This window comes from Lissotriton helveticus, chromosome 12 (genome assembly GCF_964261635.1).
Source record: "Lissotriton helveticus chromosome 12, aLisHel1.1, whole genome shotgun sequence".
NCBI lineage: Eukaryota > Metazoa > Chordata > Amphibia > Caudata > Salamandridae > Lissotriton > Lissotriton helveticus.
In genome coordinates this window covers 249,111,970-249,132,947 of record NC_136073.1, presented here as the reverse complement: position 1 = coordinate 249,132,947, position 20,978 = coordinate 249,111,970, and the positions used below count along the sequence as shown (strand labels likewise).

Genomic DNA, 20,978 nt, shown 5'->3' with positions numbered 1-20,978 from the left:
GAGCTTACAAAAGTAATCGGTAATCTAAAGCCTAAAAATCAGAGACCACGAGAGCTTGACTGGAACAAGTAAATGCAAGTAATCCCTTCACAATTTTTTCAGAAGATGGGGTATGATGTGCTGAGTGGGGTGGTGAAGGAGAAGTAGGTGATTCCGTGTTGGGTGAAGCGAAAAGAGAGGCAGGAACATGAGATGTATAGGAGAAAAGAGGGAAGGATGAAGTCGAAAATGGATGGAGAGGGTGGAGAAAGGAGTGGAAAGAGCATCAGAAAAGGAAAGCAAGAGTATAAATGCTGGCGCAGGGAGGCACGCAGTGCTTAGTTTGAACTGGTGGTTACAGGTGGGGCCCACCAGTACTCATTTTTGGGTACCAGAACATATCTTTACTCATCAGACTTCCACCCAGAGGAAAAGAGAGAAAAAACAAAAGGGGGGAAGAAAGAGGAAAATAAAGACAGACAAATAGAAACAAGGTAGAAAGCACGGATGAGAAAGAACCTGCAAGAGTGAGCTAAATGGGCAGGGAATGTCTGGTGGTGGATGAAAAAGGCATGAGGTGGACTCAAGACTGGATGGAGAGGGTGGAGAAAGGAGTGGAAAGAGCATCAGAAAAGGAGAGCAAGAGATAGGGAGCAGTAGAAGTGGGCAGGGAGAAGTCAGGTGAAACAGAGGTAGGTTGTGTAGTGGTATGTTCAAGAATGATGTGTCAGGGCCACACTGTCCATAACATGGATGATATGACCCTTCTGTATGTCTTTGGTTCCTTTGTGTGCGCTGGCACCGAGGTGTATTGGTTCTTTCAAATTCATAACAGTGCATCTCATGGTGTGCAGATAGTTTTTGTAGGAAGCCCATTTTTTATTCCAAAATTCACAGATTTAACAGTTCGACAGGTTATCATGTGCAGACCTGCAGCATGTGATTCCTGCACCAGCAATAAGCAATATACTCATCTAAAAATATTCCAGAACAACACAGCTAATTTCGTGGGTCAGGCTGCAATTGCCGCTCCCTGTCCAAACTGAATTCCAAGTAAAATCTAAGCATAAGCATGCTCGGCCACATGAACAAAAGACGGATTACGTAGCAAAGTAATGGCGGATGCCAGCAAAGTTTCAGGTGTTATTAACTGGAAAGTACCTGCACTTCACTGGAGGTCAGCTGTAAGTGAAATTGAGTGGCCTGCATAGGCACCTCTCAGTATGAATTCAAATACTTTTAAAGGAAGAGCACGGATACTTCTCCTGATTGCTGAATTTTAAAATGGACGAGTAGCGGCACTTCATGTCAGGGCTGCTGTGTGTTTAATGGGATCCCACCAGCACTTGTTAGCTGGGCTGCCATTATTTTAAATAGAAATGAAAAAGCTGCATTTTGCTTGCCCTGGATAAACTGTGCTATGTAGTGAGATCTGGACAGAGCACCTCTCCTGGAAAAGGACCAGCTGAACATAGTTGTATATGTACCTGTACAAATCTTTGTGGTCATGCACATATGTTTTTACCACTACACTTAAATGCAAACTTCCTAACTTTTTACCTGCTTGTTTTTATGTCTTGCAGCTTTACCATAGAGAGATATTTGCCCTCTCCGTTATAACCCACAAATAACAAAGTACTTTTTTTCGTTTCTTGTGCCTTAACAATAAAAAACTTATAACTGTTCTATTTACCTCTAGCGTCTGCCTCTCCCAAAGATTCCATTCCTGCAACACAATAGGGAAACATTACTCTGATATAGTCTTTTATTTCTGTACTGGTTATAGTGCTGGCATGTTAATGGTTTGAGAGGAGTATGTGCTTTGACTACAGTGGCAATGGTACTTACCAACAGGGGATAAGATGCTGATTTCCCCTGGGGGGCTCTGGTCATCCTGACCACTTCCTTCCTGCTTGTTGAAAGGGTTGAGGTGGGCCTGACGAAAGCGAACCAGCTTCTCATCATATTCCATATCAGGGCAACCTGTAAGTAAGAGACCCAGGTGAGAGACGAAAGAGTGCTTCTGACACCACTCACAAGAAGTAAATGTGTCCAGCTGCCAAAGCTCATATCGAAGGTACACCTAATGCCTGGATTAGGCCAAAATATAGTTAACTGAATCACCTGAAGCAGGCAGAGCACCAGTATTGATAAGTGAGAAGCAGAATAAAAGGACAAAACATCCTGTTAATTCTGGAAGATGTGCCCAATGCATGAACAATGCCAAAGCACCCACAGAAAGTTTATGGGGGATACTACAGTGTATTCCACTGAGAAGTTGCGGCAAGCAAATAAAATCTGCACTGTCCCTTAGGGCATGCAAGGGAACGAGGTATCCTGCTTAGAAACTAAAAAGCAAGCAGATAATAGTCATAGTTTAGACAATAAAGGGACAATGAGGCATCCCAGGGTTCGGCCAGACACAGGGCATTTCTCTTCTCTATGGCATGCTTGCCCGATGCGTGTATACCAAAGACCCCCACGCTCAGCAAACGTGCATGTAGCTCATCTAGTCCTGTTTTTGTCTGGTTCTTGTGCTTTTACTTCTTTCCCATTTTAATGAAAACGACAAGTAAAGAGTGCATAGAAAACAAGCATTTGAATGCAATAGGTCTCGTATTAGGAAAGTTTGAGCTATTGGTCTTGTAAATGGAATTTTTTTTATTTATGTGTTGGTTTTGAAAATAGCTAAATTAATAGCTTTGTCATTTACAATGCCAATAGTTATAACTTTCGCAAATGTGACACCTATAGCATTTGTAATGCAACATGTTTTGTATTTACGTGACTTAGACGTATTGATATTACAAATAACATTGGCTTTTAATTTTTTTTAAATAATACTTAAATAAAAGTGATTGTAATTTATAATGGCAATAGCTTAAACTTTTGTAAATAACTTTTGTGAAGATTATGTTCAGTGTATTTTATTGTGACGAAAATCCAAGAACAGAAGTGAAATATTAACATATTTTTGTGACATTTGTAATAAAGCTTGAAACATTGAGAGAACATATTAGAACCAGTTGTTGTTGAATGGTTGCACAGATTGATGCTGTGATGGCCCTGAGTGATGCTGTGGTAGCGCATAATGATGCTGTGGCGGCGATGAGCGATGTTGTGTTGGCGCTGATTGATGCTGGGGTGGCGCTGAGTGATGCTGGGGTGGTGCTGAATGGTGCTGTGGTGGCGCTGAATGGTGCTGTGGTGGTGCTGAGTGGTGCTGTGGTGGTGCTGTGGTGGTGCTGAGTGGTGCTGTGGTGGTGCTGAGTGGTGCTGTGGTGGTGCTGAGTGGTGCGCTGGGGTGGCGCTTAGTGATGCTGGGGTGGCGCTTAGTGATGCTGGGGTGGCGCTGAGTGATGCTGGGGTGGCGCTGAGTGATGCTGGGGTGGTGCTGAGTGATGCTGTGGTGGTGCTGAGTGATGCTGTGGTGGTGCTGAGTGGTGCTGTGGTGGTGCTGAGTGGTGCTGAGTGATGCTGTGGTGGGGTTGAGTGATGCTGTGGTGGTGCTGAGTGATACTGTGGTGGTGCGGTGGTGCTGAGTGGTGCTGAGTGGTGCTGCTGAGTGGTAATGATGCATTGTAAGAACGGCCTACAACAGATTGTCTTCATTCAACCCTCCCTTCCCTATTGTTCCTGAAGCTCGGAAAAGTCAGAAGCTTAGGTGCATGGAAAGCCTCATTGCGAGCAAATGAGTGACAATATTGAGTACTTGGTATGTTATCACTGTACTTCAAAGATAGCAAGGAGGATTCCTATTGTACGTTTACCATAGGCAACTGTAAGAAGACACTGAAAAGCCTTTTGCTATTAATCATGTTAAACAAAACCCGGCTTCACTGTAGTAAGGGGGCATGTTATTTTCTCCTGCCTATGCTATCTTTGCGGCTAAGTTATTATTGGTAAGTACAATCGAGTCAGGATTCTGTGTCAGAGCTCTGAAGCTGCAGCGTGTCACTCACGAGCATCTCTTGGCATTCTGGTTCAAGTAATGTTGCATTATGAATGGATAATTCAAAAATACAAACAACGCGTTGAAACACATAAATAAATAAACTACTCATTCCTGAAACAAAAAACTTGAGAACTCTGCCAAACAGTGAGTGAGACTAAATTGTGATTACAGAATTCTGGTGTACGTATAAATTCATATCACTTACAAATGACCGTTCTCTGATTGAAAGGTGCTGCCATGATCTCAGTGACCCGCAAACGTGCAACCATGCCTTCTGAGAAGTATTTAAAAGTAAACTAAAGAATTCTGGTGTACGCATAAATTCATATCACTTACAAATGACCGTTCTCTGATTGAAAGGTGCTGCCATGATCTCAGTGACCCGCATATGCGCAACCATGCCTTCTGAGAAGTATACTAAAGAATTCTGGTGTACGTATAAATTCATATCACTTACAAATGACCGTTCTCTGATTGAAAGGTGCTGCCATGACCTTAGTGACCCGCATATGCGCAACCATGCCTTCTGAGAAGTATTTAAAAGTCAACTAAAATGTATTAGCTTTGAAAAAGATAGCTCTCGGCATTGCGGGGGCGGGGGGCGCATTCCTTTGCAGTGTGAAGCAGGGGGCGGGGGAGCGGATGCCTTTGAAGTGAAGCTCTCGGCATTGCTGTGGCGGGTCTGATGCAATCATGCGAGGCAGGCGGCTCAGAGACCAAATGGAAAGCACGGGCACATGCACTCAGCGCAATCCGCCTGGTTTAGCTTTCCTGGTTCCAACTCTATAATCTCGACATGTGCAATGCCAGAGGCATTGGCAGAGGTCGAGACCTAAAAACATGGACTGGATCATCTTCTCACACATGGGCTTAGTAAACATCCTCCCTCTGCACCCACATAACATTTCCAATTTAAAATTGTAGTTGTAGATGGCCAGCTGCAAGTGCTTTTATTGGATCCAATTTTTATTGTAAAGAAGAATTAAACATCAATTGGAGTAGCTGTGAGAAAAATCTAGATCATTCAGTTTCCATCCTCAAATTGCCATTGATGCCTAACGTGCCACTGTTTTAGTTGGTATTTTCATTGTGTAACTGTTTCGTATATGCAGGGCCACTGGAATTATGCAATTTTGCAGTTGCTGCAATTTCCATGTAATTTTGGAACTGCTCCTTGTGCCACGTAATCTATTATTTGCTGCATAATCTGCAGATTTTAACAAAAAAAATGTTTCTAGCTAAAACAAAGTTACTAAAAATGGGCATCCAGTGTTGCAGCAAAGTGGAAGACCCTTTGTAAAGGTTGACAAGTCACCTTTTTGTAGCTTATTGTTGTATTTGGGTGATAAACTGTAACTAATGTGGTGTAACATTAGCCTGGACAGTTTTAGCATATGTAAAAATAAAATAGTAAAGTTGAATGATCATTAAAAGTGCTCTATTATTACACTGCATAATTCGCCTTTTTTGTCACATAATTATGTCAACCTTCTGGCATAGTTTGGTCCTCCCCTTCCAGCGACCCTGCTTATATTATTTTGTCCAATGGACACGTATACTGCAAATCTCATAAACTGTATGCATTAATTGGATCAGGTCGAATCCATTTGGAACAGGTAAAATAGACTTCCACGCACTGTGGATACATTTATCAGCAATGGTACCATAAATATTACCGGTGGCTTGAGGTGTATTTAGAGCATGGTCGGGGTAATGAGGAGTAGGACAGGACCAGAGACATGCAGAATGGGCTTATGTGCAGACTTCCGCCACGACCACCCGCAGGGGAGCAAAGGTGCCAGTGGCCCTCGCGCAAACAGGGAAAATGGACCATGGTCCGCATGTTGGGTAGTAAATGGCTGCCGTAGAGTTCAGTAGACCCCTTAAACCACTCTTTGATGTAATTAAAGGACTCGTTATAGTTCTTTCACAGTTCCACCATTTCAGAACTGAAGCATTTTCAATATGCTATACTAGGAAGGCATGGTTGGTGCTCATTAATCTTATGCACATTGACAAAGCCAATAGTACTGGCTTGTTGTAAGTGTAATGTTACTTGCTGTATTATAATTCTGGATTTAATGACGAAGCAGCAAAATACCAGTGTCATGGCACACTAAACTAAGCATAGATTTTTAGTTTATGTGCTTTTAAGCCACGCCCTAAATAACGTTGCCCACGCCCTTCTGAGAAACTCTCCAGTTTTTTTATCCCACTTAAAGCCCTGAAGAACACAATAATAATTAATTCTTGCACCTTAAATACACCATGGGAAATATGTGAGCTTTTTAGAAAGTACTGAAGGGATACAGAATATTGTCGGATGTATGGAAAACATCATTAATGTGGTTTACCGCTTGCTGCACCCTTATTATTATTTTTTTAAATCAAGACTATGACGTCTTTATGAAGGGTGGTGCCACGGTTTATAGTCACTCACTAACCACCAGGAATGATCTCATGTTCCCCAGCTGACACGAACTCTTCAGTTTACAGGCAATTCTCATTTATATGATAAAATTCAAAAACATGAAGAAAAGCATAGGGAAGACTGTCTCGGTCACGTGTAAAATCAAGAGGGTGCCTTTCGGAACGGGGGTAGTGTCTCTGTGAATCTGGCGCTCTCCTGCTGGAAGATGACCCTGCCGCGCGCGCAAGCAACCTACATCCATGCCCGGCCCAATGACTGACAGCTAAGCCACGCCCCTGAGACGTTCATGCCTTGGGCATCCTGTCACCAAAGGAGATTAATGAAACACTTTTAGTGCGTAAGGCGGATCCTTTATGTAAACGTTTGCACTGCATATGGTTGATTTGTAAGAGGACGCATCGGTGAAATATTTATTACATATTGTTACACTCACCGCCATGATACCAAGCTGAATGGCAGAAAGACCCACAAACAAAAATCAGTATAGATGCGCTGAATAAAAGTTATTAACATAACATAACATAACATTTCAGCCCGGCTGTGTACGTAGGGGAGAACAGTCACAAGAAGGGGCTGTCAACAAACCAAGTTTTACACTGATCTGTTCACATTCAAAGACATGTTCACCAGGTGTTATTGAATAACGTGAGATAGGACACAGAGAATGACGAAAGAAGAAGCAAATATAAGGGGGTGTAATACTACCAAGCATTGGCGCCGCGCGGCTGTAAATGTGACGCCGCGCGGCAATAAAAAAAATAAGTCGGATGGGGCGGGGGGCGGGGGAGAAGGGGAGTGAGTGAGTGGGAGGGAAGCGCTGGCTCTCGGCATTGCGTGGGCGGGGGGCACATTCCTTTGAAGTGTGAAGCAGGCAGGCGGCTCGGGAAGCAAATGGAAAGCGTGTGCACGGACACACATGCACACGGCGCAATCCGCCTGGTTTAGCTTTCCTGGTTTCAACTCAATAGTCTCGACATCTGCAATGCGCAAGTGCATTGGCAGAGGTAGAGACCTAAAAAACAGATTGGGGTGGCCAACTCGTGTCGACATGGGGCAGTTTACCGATTCTGTGCTCTCCAGAACTGTAATGAGGGAAACATATTTATATATTGGGCTTCCAAGAACCTAAAATATAAAAATCAAACTTAAAGGGTGATCCACATGCAAAGTTAATCTATTGTGTATATATGCATGAATGTGGAGTATTGCATGCTGGGAGTTGTAGTCAAGCACAGGAAAGTACCAGGTTGTGCACGAAAGCATGTGCTTGGTGTGACTCTAAAGAAGGTAACAGACTGAAAGCTTTAGAAATGCTCTCCTTAGCCACCCAAGACATTTCAGTTGAAGCACTTTTGTCACGTAAAACAAATCATGGCCTGGTGTTCAAGTGGCCAAACAGGTTGAAACCCTGATGACAAAGCTCCATTAGTTGGGTAGAAGATACTTGCTGACGTTGTATGGATATGTGGATCCAAGTGATTTTAAAGATCATGGGCCATCCTCTGCCTAAATGTTCCCACCTCCCATCAGACATATATATACAGTCAAAATCTTCTGGAGAAGAAAGGGACTGAGAGCTGTGACGTACGTAGATGGTATCTCAGCATTAAGATGGAGGTCACACAATATCTTTTGTACCAGTAAGATGTGCTTGCAAAGGGGTTGGGAGGTTTTTGTGTGAAGGTAACAATAATGGAAAGGGGTGTGACTGCCTATGGCAAGAGGTTCCCCTCTGCAACTGTGGCCATGGAGAGTGCTCTTTATTCTGCTGTTGAGAGGGGTGGAGAAGTTATCTTAGATGCTCTGTTCTGGGAACATTTCTAGTTGTATAAAAAAGTATGTGTGACAAGAACATGTAGATCGACTGGCTTACTGACTGTAGAGGTCAGCGAGCAGTGCAGGTTTTAGTCCGGCTCAAGCCAAATGGAAACCAGAGCTCTGTCCAAGCAAAAGGACTGGTCTGGCTAGAGCTATAGGCAAATGTTTGCCTGTGCAAAAGAACCAGAGCTGAGGCTGTCTTTTCTGTAAACCCCAGTCGAGTTAGTCTTCTGATACCCTTTATTTAATGCTAGGGTCCTTGTACCTTTTATATTTTTTTTAACAACTCGGTTATATGTTTAACTTCAGAGTGCTCACTTCTTGTGCTTGAGCAGAAACTGAACTTCCCACTCGGTTCTACCGCACTTTTATTACTTGCCCAACAATATATAAAGGTTCTGGGTGCTGTATTGAATAATAGGTTGTGTACAACTAAAGCCGGGGATACACTTGATCCAGCCCTTTTTCACAGAACAAATGCTATCTTACCTATATTAACTTTGCCACCTACAAATTGTCTGGAACATTGTCCCTCGCATACTCAAGAGACTTCAAGCCACTGGTGATGGTTTGTGGATTATTTTGGTCTCGTTACATTTGGGCCACAAACAGACCTACGGTTCGCTGGTTTGGGATGTATGACATTACAACGCATGCTTTTACATCGCATGCTTTTACAACACGGTTTTTACAACGCATACCTTTACAACGCATAGTGCTTTTAGGCGCTGGATAGTGAATTGTTTAATTTACTATTCCAACTCCAGTCCCCGTGGATAGTAGGGAAGGTGTTGGATAGTACATTAAACATATTCCCTATCCTAGAGCGCAATGCGTTGTAATGGTTTGCGTTGTAAAAGTTGCATTGTAAAGGCACTGCGTGGTAAAAGTTGCGTTGTAAAGGTTGTTTACCTCTGGTTTGGGGTGAACAACAATATGCAGCCATTGCAAGGGGCTCTGTCTAGTTGTTGATGCCAGTGAATGAACAATGTGCAGAGAGACTTCCATTTGGATAGAAGGGCAACGTACAGATATTTTGCACACGCTCCATTTTTATGCTGAAAAGGGAACTCTGTTCAGTTTTTCTCTGGATCTGCCAGCAGTTACAAAGAAGGGATTTTTCTGGGTGCCATAGGAAAGGATAGTCAGCCGCTGTGGAGGTGTGGCAGGTGGTTGCCTCCAGCTGCTCAGGAGAAGGGGGAAGGCCTTTCAAGCCAGAAAGCGCCAGAAAAGAAGTAAGCTGTGGCTTGTGGGTCACTGGGGCAAGGTTTACAAAGCTGGAATCCTGACCCCCAATCATATCAAATCTCTTGAGGGGATTCACTTGCCCAGCTCAAGGGAGCCCGAGGAAGGCTTATAAACGCCTCCATGGACACAGTGGGCCAGCTAGAACAGATATGTTGGAGAAGTTGGCCAACAAACTTCGCACATTAGCTATATCTAGCAGGCCAATGGATGGAGAGAGGCACCACAGGTCTCAGGCCACTGGACTCAGCCCGAGGTCCACAATATGCAACACTAAGATTCCCATGCAAGGCTTTAGGAGGGGCAATTCGATGGGTCAGTGTGGGTTTCTGGCTCCCCAGCTGCAGCCAAGGTTGGCCTCAAAACGCCAAAGGAAAATGAGCTGGCAATAGTGAACCGAGAATGATAAAAAAAACTCTGGTTAGGAACAAAACATAACCCTGTCACTTATGGTAGGAAGGTGCACTCTGAAGAAAGAATAATGTCCCTTCCTCACAGCCTCCTTGCCTAATAACTGATTGACTGGGCCGCCAATTCTGAAAGAGGGCGGGGGTGACTAAGTCTTTTGATAGGGTCCAGGGCCATCAAGAAGGAGCAGGAGGTAAGACTGTTTATTTCTACTTTTTCTCAGATTTGTCCAATCAGCGCCTGAATTTCAGGAAAAAGGCTGCCGTTAGCTTCCCGAACGAAATGTACTGCCACAAATGAAAGATTCCCTAGGTTAGCCTGTAAGATTTATGAAATGAGGCGTATTTACCAATATCGGAGCTCATTGAAGAGAGTGTGCGGCATGGCAGCTGCTGAACCAAACTGAGGGTATGCAAAGTGGAAGAGAAAATGTTTGCCACAAGATAGGTGCACTTGTGGTGAATGTAGGACAACTAAAGTGACCCGGAGGCCAACACGCCAGACTAAACTGCTGAAATTGCTGTAGTATAGCCAGTGACGCAAGATTGTGCATGAAGGTGATGATTATACCTGAACAATTTAGAGAAGTTATTTCACCCTAGCAGATGTAATGTGGGAAGGCACCGAGTGATATGAAGTCAGCAAGAACCATGCCAGACCCAAGATACCCCTGAACAAGTAAGATATCTGCCTGTCAACTATCAAGAACGTCTCCCACATTATCACAAAGAAAGAAATCAAAGTGAAACCCGAAAAGAGGTAAACTCTCAGAAACTCGTATGAAAGTGCACTGGACTGAATTACAGACCTTCTTGTGGTTCCATACTCAAGAAGACTAGTCACTGGCTGAGTTGAGACTTAACACAACTGATGAAAAGGTACCCTTCAATAAGAAGAAAACCAACCGATCATACAGTACTACCACAAGACATGTCTACCCCCGGACCTCAACAGATTAAAGACTGTAGAAGCATTACACGTTGTAGTGGACACACTTGATGCTACAGCGAATGTAAAAGTGAATCCTGAGTCTGGCTTTATTTTCACAGCTGCACTTGAAAATAAGTGCTTAAGGAATCCAGCATCTCTGTGGTTCTGAACTAAAAATAAGTATTAAAAACATTGCCCTGCACTCATCCTTAGACTCATCTTATCCTAAATCACTTGAACTTCAGTATGGATGTCGTCCAACAAGAAACCCAGAATTTGCTGTCACACCTTACAATTCCTGGTCCTGCCACAAGAATATTGGGAGATGGTGCTGATGTCACTTCGTGGAGGTAATTGGCATATTTGGACAGAAAAATCCCACGATATCGTTTGAATTCAGGAAGCTGGAGAGGAACCTTTAGAAGTGCATTTACTGCGTCACCTTAAAAATTTACCACAAGTCATTCACCGAATATGTCTCTTCAAAAACATTTGGATCTCACCTACATGGGCTTCCTGTCAATTGCTGTCAACATCTAGGATGTAGCAGCAGTCCTGGTTATTATAGACTATTTCACTAGGTACCCCTCCAAATTACTACAGCAATTCTGCTTGCTTGGGTGCCTCTTCCACAAAATAGGAGTTCTGGAGTTCTCAGAATTACATGTTTTAGATCAATAGATTATTCTGGATATACTTCCTCTGGTACTTCACCTTAACCCTCGAACGCCGGGTCGGAATTATCACCGGTTACGCGGTGAGTTAACCATGTTAAAATGCTTCACGCCCGTGAGTTTGAGGCTTGGCAGGACCCTTGCCCCTCAATTTTTACTTACTCCCCTCTCTTTCCCTTAACAGAACCTGTATCTGTTGACATAATACAGGTAATTACGCTTTTTAAACCGCCTCACCACCCTGCACGTTAGCTCTCCTAGTAGTCTTTCTCCATTTTCTGTCTATACCTCTTGGCTAATTTCTTCAAATAGTGTGATTACGAACTGCTCTATGACAATTAGGTAAACTGCTGTTTTAGATATTAATACTGAATTTGTCGCTTTTGGTGTCTTTACGGTTTTGATTTGCTGATTCTCTGAGATAACTTCGCCATTGGAATTTGGTGATTAGTGTTCGGCATTTCCTTAATTGATTCCTCATTGTAGGATTTGTTGCACAGTTTTTTCCTTCTCGTTAAACTCATGTTGTAATCCGATCCAACACTCCATGTGACAGTTTGTGTTTTGGGTGCACATAGAGGTTTTATTTTATTGGTTAGCATTATTTGTATACAAGTTAGAGAGTCTCAATGTCTAGCAGATATGCATGCTATGTCGCTTTTCGAATATTTTAACCACTCCTGTGCCACACCACAATTTTTGCTCTTTTCCATAGTACTATGCTATAAGATCATTACCTACCTAGTTGTGTTCGCATAACCATATCCTGATTTGTTCAATCTTTCTCTCCTCGCAGTAACATATTGATTTTTGAGTCTCGAATTTACGCACTATGGTTTTCGCCTATTAATTGTGTGATGTCGCCAATACCATTTGTTTCACTCACGTGAGGTGTTTTTCTGCGCTAATCACTTCTTGGTAGCTAATACGTCATGTGTATATTTTCCATACTGTACCATGTATTTTATTCTACCCCCAGCCCTGAAGAGTCACGGGTTCACTGCCCGCTTGACAAAACACGTGTCGGCTGGTTGTTTTCTTTGATGTCACCCTTTCAGAAAGGAAGGTTCAATAAATTTTATTTTGAAACAAACCATTCAATTGTGTCTACCTTGTTTCATTCGCTACAAATTGTTTTTCGCTTTTGATGACATTTATATATACCTACCATAACGTGTGCACAGGACTTTTGTTGTATTTAGATCAATAGATTGTTTTCGAGTTTGGTACCACTGCAATAATGGTAAGGTCAGTTTATCTGAAAGATCTGTAGACACCTTGGTTGTAAGTAGCATATATTATTTTGCATACTGGACAAACACAATAAAACAGCAACTTTTGCAAAGGTGCTAACTGAAAACTCTTTTGTAACCAATGACTGGTAAGAGGATATCATTAATAGCTGAGACTAGACAGTACAAAATATTCAATCAGTAAATGATTTCAGTCAACTAAGACGAGCACCATCTCATAACCCCTCTTTGATTTACAACTTAGAACCGTTTTTTTTTTTAAAGGGGCTGTAATTTGTTGGGGCTTATTAAAACTAAAAAGGTCTGGGATTGTTAGGGGCACTCATGAGACTTGTTTACAGAGCATTGATCTGGAAGTCATTAAAGCAGATAATAAAATATGCATTTGTATTTTCTTAAGGTCGATATGTCAAACTTCAGAGCTGTTGCTGTAGTATACAAAAGCATTATGGAGTAGGACTGCAAATTAGCGGATGGAATGAATTTTGAGAATTTGTTCAAACAAAAAGCCAGGCTGTAAAATATAAAATCCAATGCAGTTACTTGAAGGTTATCTTCTACCTATGGAAGTCAATGAAACTAATTAGGCTTGGCTGAAACTTGAGCGAATTCCCAGAGATGAGAAAGGACAAGGGTCGCAGCATTTTGAGTTTACTCACAGGCCCAAATAAGTACATTACAGAACTCTGTAAATGTAGCAGATGTGCAAGGGGACTGACTTGAAGATAAAACAATAAGGGAGATAGTGATGAGCCTTCTTGAAACCCGGTTTTGGAATGGAGATTCAGTAGTCTAGTTAAACTGTCTTTGCTCTCTCAGAAAAAAGGGAAATAATCCACTATAAGGACTGGCCTGAGATGTGACAATCAGCCGGATGATTTAGGAGGATCTAACGGTCGACTGTATCCGGGGTTTTAAAAATCCTCTTGCATGCTCAAAATTCAAGCTTATTTTTTAATGGACCCGTCATTTTTACAGTTTCTCACTCTGCTCCTTATAAGTACAGTTCTATACTCTATCTGTCAAGCCGTCCATGCAGGAGGACTCACAGAAACTTTGTCACCGCTCACCTACCTCACTTCCCTTATATGATTAAGGCACTGTGAGTAGCAAGAGTAATTACTAGGGGTTGAGATAAATTCAAGCATTCCACCCATCACTTCTTTGTTCTAGTTGTATGACATGTGAGCAGGTCAATGCTGTATAGTCACTCATATGTAACCGTACATTTCAATTAGGTCTGGCAGAGATTTGAATTGAATCTGCTAAGAGAGAGATTGTGTTTGTGAGGACCTGTAGCCATATATTGTTTAGAGATCACTGGCACAGGACTCTTAATTGTTTTACATTTTTTTTCCTCCTACCTAGAAAAAACTAATGCCTATTTAGGTTAACCCAAACAAACCATGTGAAGTCAGTTCTGTCTGATAATTATTATCGAGCAGTTCAATTGAAATATTATGTAGTTGTTTGAAATGCTTGGTGTTTATTCATGGTCAACTTTAAGAAAAAAACGTACATCAGGTACGGTTTACATTTCTTCAATAACAAAATGCTGCTGTCCAATTAAAGGGTTGATGGCGTTTTATTAAGGCCAAGCAGGCAATTTGAGTTACTAGACCCGCCGGTCTGGAAACATTTTTCAAAGCCAAGGATTCGACTATAGCTGAGAGATCTAACAAAATAAGGTCACTGTCGCTACCTGCTATGACCCATATACCAGGCAAACAACCAATTATCAGTACCTAGCATGACTGGGGTTCCGTTGGCATGGGGCTGCTTGCCAATAACATTGTTTGAATGTACAGCGAGATGGCTAGTTAACATGTCTCTCTACTCTCTTTCAAGTGTTTTATTTATTTATTTATTTTTGTGTTTTATACAGCGCAAACTTGACCTGTGAAGGTATCAGAGCACTTTACACGGTCCTGTCTAAACCCACTTCCATTGCTACTGATTTAAACCAGCTTCAGGTCCATATTACCTCAGACGTTTTAAGGAATGGGCAAAGTGGGCTCTGGCCCAGGGCCTCAGCATTTCGGGAGAAGGCGCCCTGATAGAGCCAGCTCTGTTTTGCAGAAAGTCTTGCCCGATTGACCCATAATAATTTTTAAACACATTGTTTTAAAAGCCGTTTTCTTTTACTATAGGTTTAATGTGGGTGATGTCACAGTCTGCTACAGACATTTTGCAGAAAAAAAGTTTGCATTTGTTTCATGCAACATCCATAAAAAAAGTTTAAAATTTTACATCAAAACAGAAACTCATATATAAGAAATGGAAGAGTGTCACATAATTTTTTCGGTCAATAATATTAGTGACCTACTGCTGTGGAACAATACTGAAAACACACATCACCACCCCTAAATATTAGATGTTAACTAACACATTTAGAATATGGACCTGTGTGCCTGTGCACTGTTAGGAACCAAAGAAGGCATGAAAGAGTTGAAATTGGATCATAAATTCAAAACTATTTCGAACAGAGGGGCACAAAATACATTTCCCCCACTGCCCCCTAAATCCTTAAAATGCCTCTGCATCTTGCTAGACAGCTCAAGCATACCTATCAGCAAAACTACAACTAGGATAGGGACCCAATCCCTATAATTTTCTGTAGGTAGATGTATAGGTAAAGCTGTTGAATTCCTCATGATTGACCCTTTCTGAGACTCCCCTTTACGAAGAATAGTTACAACTCTGGAATGTGAAAATCTGTTTGACGGGTGGTGGTAAAAAGGTTTATTGCCAAAGCACCAACGTTGGGTCAATGTCAGCAAGAAAACATTTGTCACTTCGAATGTGTCATATTGTGCTTAGCCAATTTCAGTCAGGCTGGGACTGATGTAACACGAGCACATTCCATAAACTACATAATGGGATTCCAGGTTTTCAAATGTGGGGACGATCGGTTGAAACTGCGCCTGGCTGTGATGAAGTTGGGTGTCTCTCATCTATGAGCAATTAAACTTACTGGAACATCATAGTGGTCGGAGTGATCATTATTGTACTACGACAATTTTGGCGACGAGGATGGCACTGGGGTAAGACATGCTTGTACTTTTTATAACTCCCTAGGAAATGGTTTGTGTGAGAGAGTTAACTAACCTGTGAAAGGGACAATGCAATCAGCCTGCACTGCTGGTATCCAAGTGCAGATGGCTATCAAAGAGATTTTATGGGCGTATCACACTACTGTACATACTAAAACAGGGAAAAGTCAGTTTGAAATGATGCGTGGCAAACAACCAGGCACCAAGTTTGTATCATCCCGGATGCGTGAACGTGTCATTGGGAGGAAACAAAATTGCATGACGAAGAAGGGACAAGAAAGATTTATTCAGGTGGGACACTGGGTAAAGGTTAAACCGGGAGGAGTGGACAAGGGTTTGTCTACGTTTAGATGCCCATTTAAAGCCAAGTTCATTGGAAGGAATTGGGTTAAATTGGACAATGGACAAACATGGAAACTTAGAAGGGTAGCTTTTTATCAGAAACAGGGTGAGGTAAAGGATATGGCTATGGATCGAGGAAAATCACGTTCACCATGGTTACTGATGAATGACAGTGAATTTACTGGGGCACAAGCAAATTGAAGCTCAAGTGACAGAGTAGAGAGAACATGTGGATCATAAAATATAGGACGAGCAGAAAGAGAAACAAAAATAAGACAAACTCCTGTTTATTTGGGGGATTATGTATGCAATTAGCGCAATTTTGGGACTTTAGAGCATGCTGTCATTTGGTTTTATGTAACAAATGAGTATAGCTTCATAGTATCATGAGCATTGATTGTTCCTAGTTGGGGGGGTTCTTTCTCTGTATTACTGTGGTATGTATGAGTAGTTGCATGTGTTGTGTACTCTTATTTTTTATGTCTCTTTTCTGTGTTTAATGTTGTCGGTTGTGTTGTCTGCTGGGTCATGTAATGTTATGTTTGTAAGGAGTTGGTCAAAATGATGTCTTTAATTATTCATACAATATGTTAAGTCTGAATGTGCTACTAGTTTGCATGTTTTACTGTGTTTCATGTTATAAAGAAAGGAGATGTGTCATATTATGCTTAGCCAATGTCAGCCAGGCTGAGATTGCTGCGACCCAAGAGCATTCCATAAATGACATACTGGGATATCAAGTTTTGAATGCGGGGAATTGTGTCTGGCTGTGATGAAGTTGAGTGTCTCATCTCTGAGCAATTAAACTACCTGGAACATCAGAGCGGTTGCAGAGAACATTACTGTACTACGACAAAAAGCGGGGCTGGCAGCACTATTATCAGACGTTAGACAGTCAGAAAAGGGTCACTGAGTTCACCTCAAGACTATTGCAAGGTATGGAAGGATCAAATCCAGCTACAGAGAAAGAGACCATGGTCTTATGTTGGGGAATCAATCATTTTAGATATTATTTGTGGGGACTGCCCTTTACAATAAGAACAAACCACAAGCCTCAACTGCGCATACTCAAATGCGGAAGAGGTCTAGAAGGGAGTGAAGCATCCAGAATATCACAGTGGGCTGACTGCGATGGAATATAGCTTTGCTGTGTAATATTCTAAGAGGGCAAGTAATGTTGTAGCCAATTGCTTGTCAAGGCTACAAGTTGAAGGTGAATCACATTCAGAAATGAAGAAATTGACTATCTTTGTAAAAAAAAAAAAAGAATTTGCAATGTGATTGAATTAACCCACCAAGGAATTTGAAAGTTAGGCTGGTTGGGATTGCACATAGGAGGTACCTCGGAATGAATATGACAGAAAGTATGTTGACATAATTTTTCTGGTGAACAAACATGGACTGTCAAGTTGAGGGTAGTGTTAGGAATGCTATGCATGTTTCAAAAAGTGAAAAAACAAAAGCAGTTAGGCAGCCACTACTACAATGCACTGAGTAACCAAGGCAGCCACTGAAGAGTTGGCCATAGACTTGATAGGACCAGTCAGCAAATTGGGAGCGAGGGATCAGTTTCTGTTGATTTTGACACATGACCACAGTAAGTGGTTTGTGATAAAGAATATAGTTGAGGTGAACACAAGCAATGTGGTAACGTTTTTTTGCAAAAAACGTTTATGGAGCTAGAAATATCCAAAGTGTTAGTCAGAGATAATGGGGCAACATCAATTTACAGAACAATGACAACATTCCTGACGTTTTTGGCAAGAAACAAAAGAGTAGCATTGTTTAAGGCCACGAGCTAGTGGTCAAGTGGAAAGGGTGAATCGGATGGTGATGGAAAACAAATAGTTATCTTTGACAATGGCTTAACGTGGATGGATGAGTTGGACTAAGATTTGGGCATAAAGAGTAACATCCCATTCTATGACAGGATTCTCCTTTTACAAGCTGAAATGTGGGATGTTTTGAAGAGCTGCGTTCTAGTCTTTATAGAAATGAGCATGCTTGAATTCTCTGGCTTTGTGACACTTGGCGACGTATGTGGAGCACTATGAAGGCTCTAGCTGCATGTCAGTTGAAACTGTTCGTGCACCTGAAGGTCATGATTGGAGAATACATTTGTTAAGGACACAACATTGTCCTTTTTGAATCTCAACATTATCCCTGAGAGGGAGAGAGAGGGTGGATGGAGAGAAAGGGATAGGGAGAGAAAGGGATAGGGAGAGAAAGGGATAGGGAGAGAGAGAGAGAGAGAGAGAGAGAAAGGGAGAGAGAGAGAGAGAGAGAGAAAGGGAGAGAGAGAGAGAGAGAGAGAAAGGGAGAGAGAGAGAGAGAGAGAGAGAGAGAGAGAGAGAGAGAGAGAGAGAGAGAGAGAGAGGAAAGACAGAAAGAACGAAAGAAACAAATTGTGAATGCTATACAGATGTTGTATTGGGGAGCTGTGGTCTGGTTTTCTTATGCTACAACGAGTTAGTGTGTGTAGAATTGACTATTGCTGCATATGGGCGGAGGGACGACTCTTGCTACTTCCAGCATGGGCAGGGCTCAAGTGCTAAAGAAAAGAAGTGGGGGACTCATTTAAGTTAAGCAGAATTGGTGTGACATCACATCAAGTGACATTAGATCTTAAGTCCTCACATATGTTTAGCAAGTGTATCATGAGTACCTTTAATCCCAATACAATGTTTAACAAACCAAATTTTGTATTAGGGTTGAACCAAAACATTGACACAGTCCCGATGAAAAATATGGGCCTCAATTTATACGTTATTCTTTAAACCCTGCCACAAAGAAATTTGAAACAAGGTGAAATATGGCATTAAATCTGTTCTGCTTAATTGGTTGCAATGTCTGTATTTTAAAATATCTTATGGGGTTAAGGCACCTGCTGCAGAGATATTTGTGTGCCAGCGGAATCTCAGGGAATAATAATAATGGTAAGATAACTCTGTAGGATAACATATTTTCTGGAGAGATCTGTGTTTTGCCTAGTTCTAGTTTTGAATCAAAGTAGCATAGAGGGTTAATATGTTCTTGCAAAGCACATTATGTAACACGCAGATAACAGTTTTTTATTTTATGTAAATGGGTAAGTGAGTTACTGCTTTTAAGGCCGAGATCCTTTTGTTAACTGCAGTTCATAAACTGTAATCCACCTAATATAGCACAGTGAGGTATGAAAGGCATGTGGCTCCTACACCTTGTAACCCTCACTGTCCTATTTAACACATCCTTTATATTGATGTACACATATATAATTTATTGTCGCTGTATACTCTGCACATGTGATGTAAAGCGCTCCGACACCCTGCATTGGGATAAGTAGTGCCAAAGCACAATAAAAGAAACATAACTAAATGGTGGTATTTACATTATTTGTGTAAGCACTAGGAGAACCAACCCCAAGCCAGGACACTCCAACAAAAACAGGACTGATGGCCCCTTACCTCTGCTTTTGTTATGGTCGAAGCTGGAATCTGATAAAGCCCATTCCCACCTGCAAGTTGCTGCTCGAAACAAAAGCAGACATTGTGCAGGCCCTGCCGAAAGTGCCCCAGTGTCAGAAAATTCCACCTGGACGAGTTCAGCATACCACGTCTACCCTCGACTCAAGCCCTGGCTGTGGGCATTCACTGATACAGAAGGCAACTATCTGTTGTGGGGGCTAAAGGTTGTTGGGAGTTGGATCAAATTTAGCTGTTGTACTTGAAGGGGTGCATGTGCTGCAGGGAGGCTGTAGTCAGCTGTCGTTAATGAAAGCTGCCTCAAACTATTGTTGGAAAGGACAGTTACCAGCTCCGCAGAGTGGTCGGGCGTCAGGCAGCTCCCCACCCCTTCTTCCCCGGGCTACGGTCACCTGTACATCGCCGGCTGTCTCCGCTAGGCAGGGCCTGAGCCCCTCCCCGCTATGACACTTTCAAGATCCGGAGGCATAACGGCTGTAGTGTTCTAGACGGAACACCGGCTCGGGAAGGGGAATCTCCGCTCACATCATGCTGCCCGGCAGATGTCATTTACTGCAGAGGCTTACCCCCGCATCATCCACTACCAGAGACGCCGCCATGCTGGATCGGGAACAGGGCGGATCTATTTTTCACCAGACTCATCTCATTGAGCAGTAACACAGCAAAGACACACAACACTGTTTCAGCAGCCATGATGGATTGGGAGATGTGGAGATAATTATGACATTGCGCCGAGGGAAGACGAAGTGAGACAGGCAGCAAAACCAACAACGCACAACAACAACAAAGCCTAAAATACTACACTATAGAAAAGACGAACATAAGCATCGTGATCTTGAAGAACTTTATCGTGTTTTATTCTAATAAAAAGGCAAGTAACTGTTAAATTATGTACGACATATTAACGGAATACTTTTCACAATTTAAACGTTTTAGTGCAGCAAAGTGCTAGACAGCTCATTATAAAATATAATTAGCAGAAAGAGAAAGGCAAGTGCTCTTTGAGCCGAGTAACCCTTAACATGTAGAATTTCTGCGCATGCTCGGTAAAGAAATTGGATATGTTTGTATTCAAGCAGGGGCGCAGTCACTGGAAAGGTGTCCATCGCAAACCCTGCGGGACATTAAAAATATTTTAACCCCAAAAGGATTTTTTGTTATGAACAAAATCCTTTTTATGAGTCAGAAAATTATTGCCAATTTGTAAAACGACTTTTACGATGTTTTCCGAACATAGCTGCCAAGGTTTTAGATTACTATGTGTAACATTTTCATAATTTTAGTGTAATTATGAGTGACATTTCACCGACTGTGAGTGATACTTTTTTGCGAGCAAAATCAAACAATGAAGACGAGGGAAACATATACATATGTAGTGGTCACTTTAAGTGGCGCGTGCTATTCGCGCAGTGTGTCGCGCGAATAG

The 20,978-nt window shown here is 42.1% G+C and overlaps 1 protein-coding gene across 3 annotated transcripts in view; it reads right to left on the bottom strand.

Moving 5' to 3' along the window:
- Nucleotides 1-20,156, bottom strand: part of DEF8 (differentially expressed in FDCP 8 homolog) — a 231,440-nt gene extending 211,284 nt beyond the window's left edge. For 2 of the 3 annotated variants that reach the window (XM_078670285.1, XM_078670288.1), the window contains exons 1-3: nt 19,945-20,156; nt 1,828-1,962; nt 1,673-1,705 (exon numbers count right to left, since the gene is read on the bottom strand). In XM_078670285.1, coding sequence (XP_078526411.1) covers nt 1,673-1,705; nt 1,828-1,951 — 157 coding nt within the window. In that variant the 5' untranslated portion in view covers nt 1,952-1,962; nt 19,945-20,156. Of the gene's footprint in view, nt 1-1,672; nt 1,706-1,827; nt 1,963-19,534; nt 19,663-19,944 lie in introns of those variants that run through there. The other variant, XM_078670287.1, reaches the window with a different exon arrangement.
- Between the last annotated feature and the right edge of the window lie 822 nt (nt 20,157-20,978).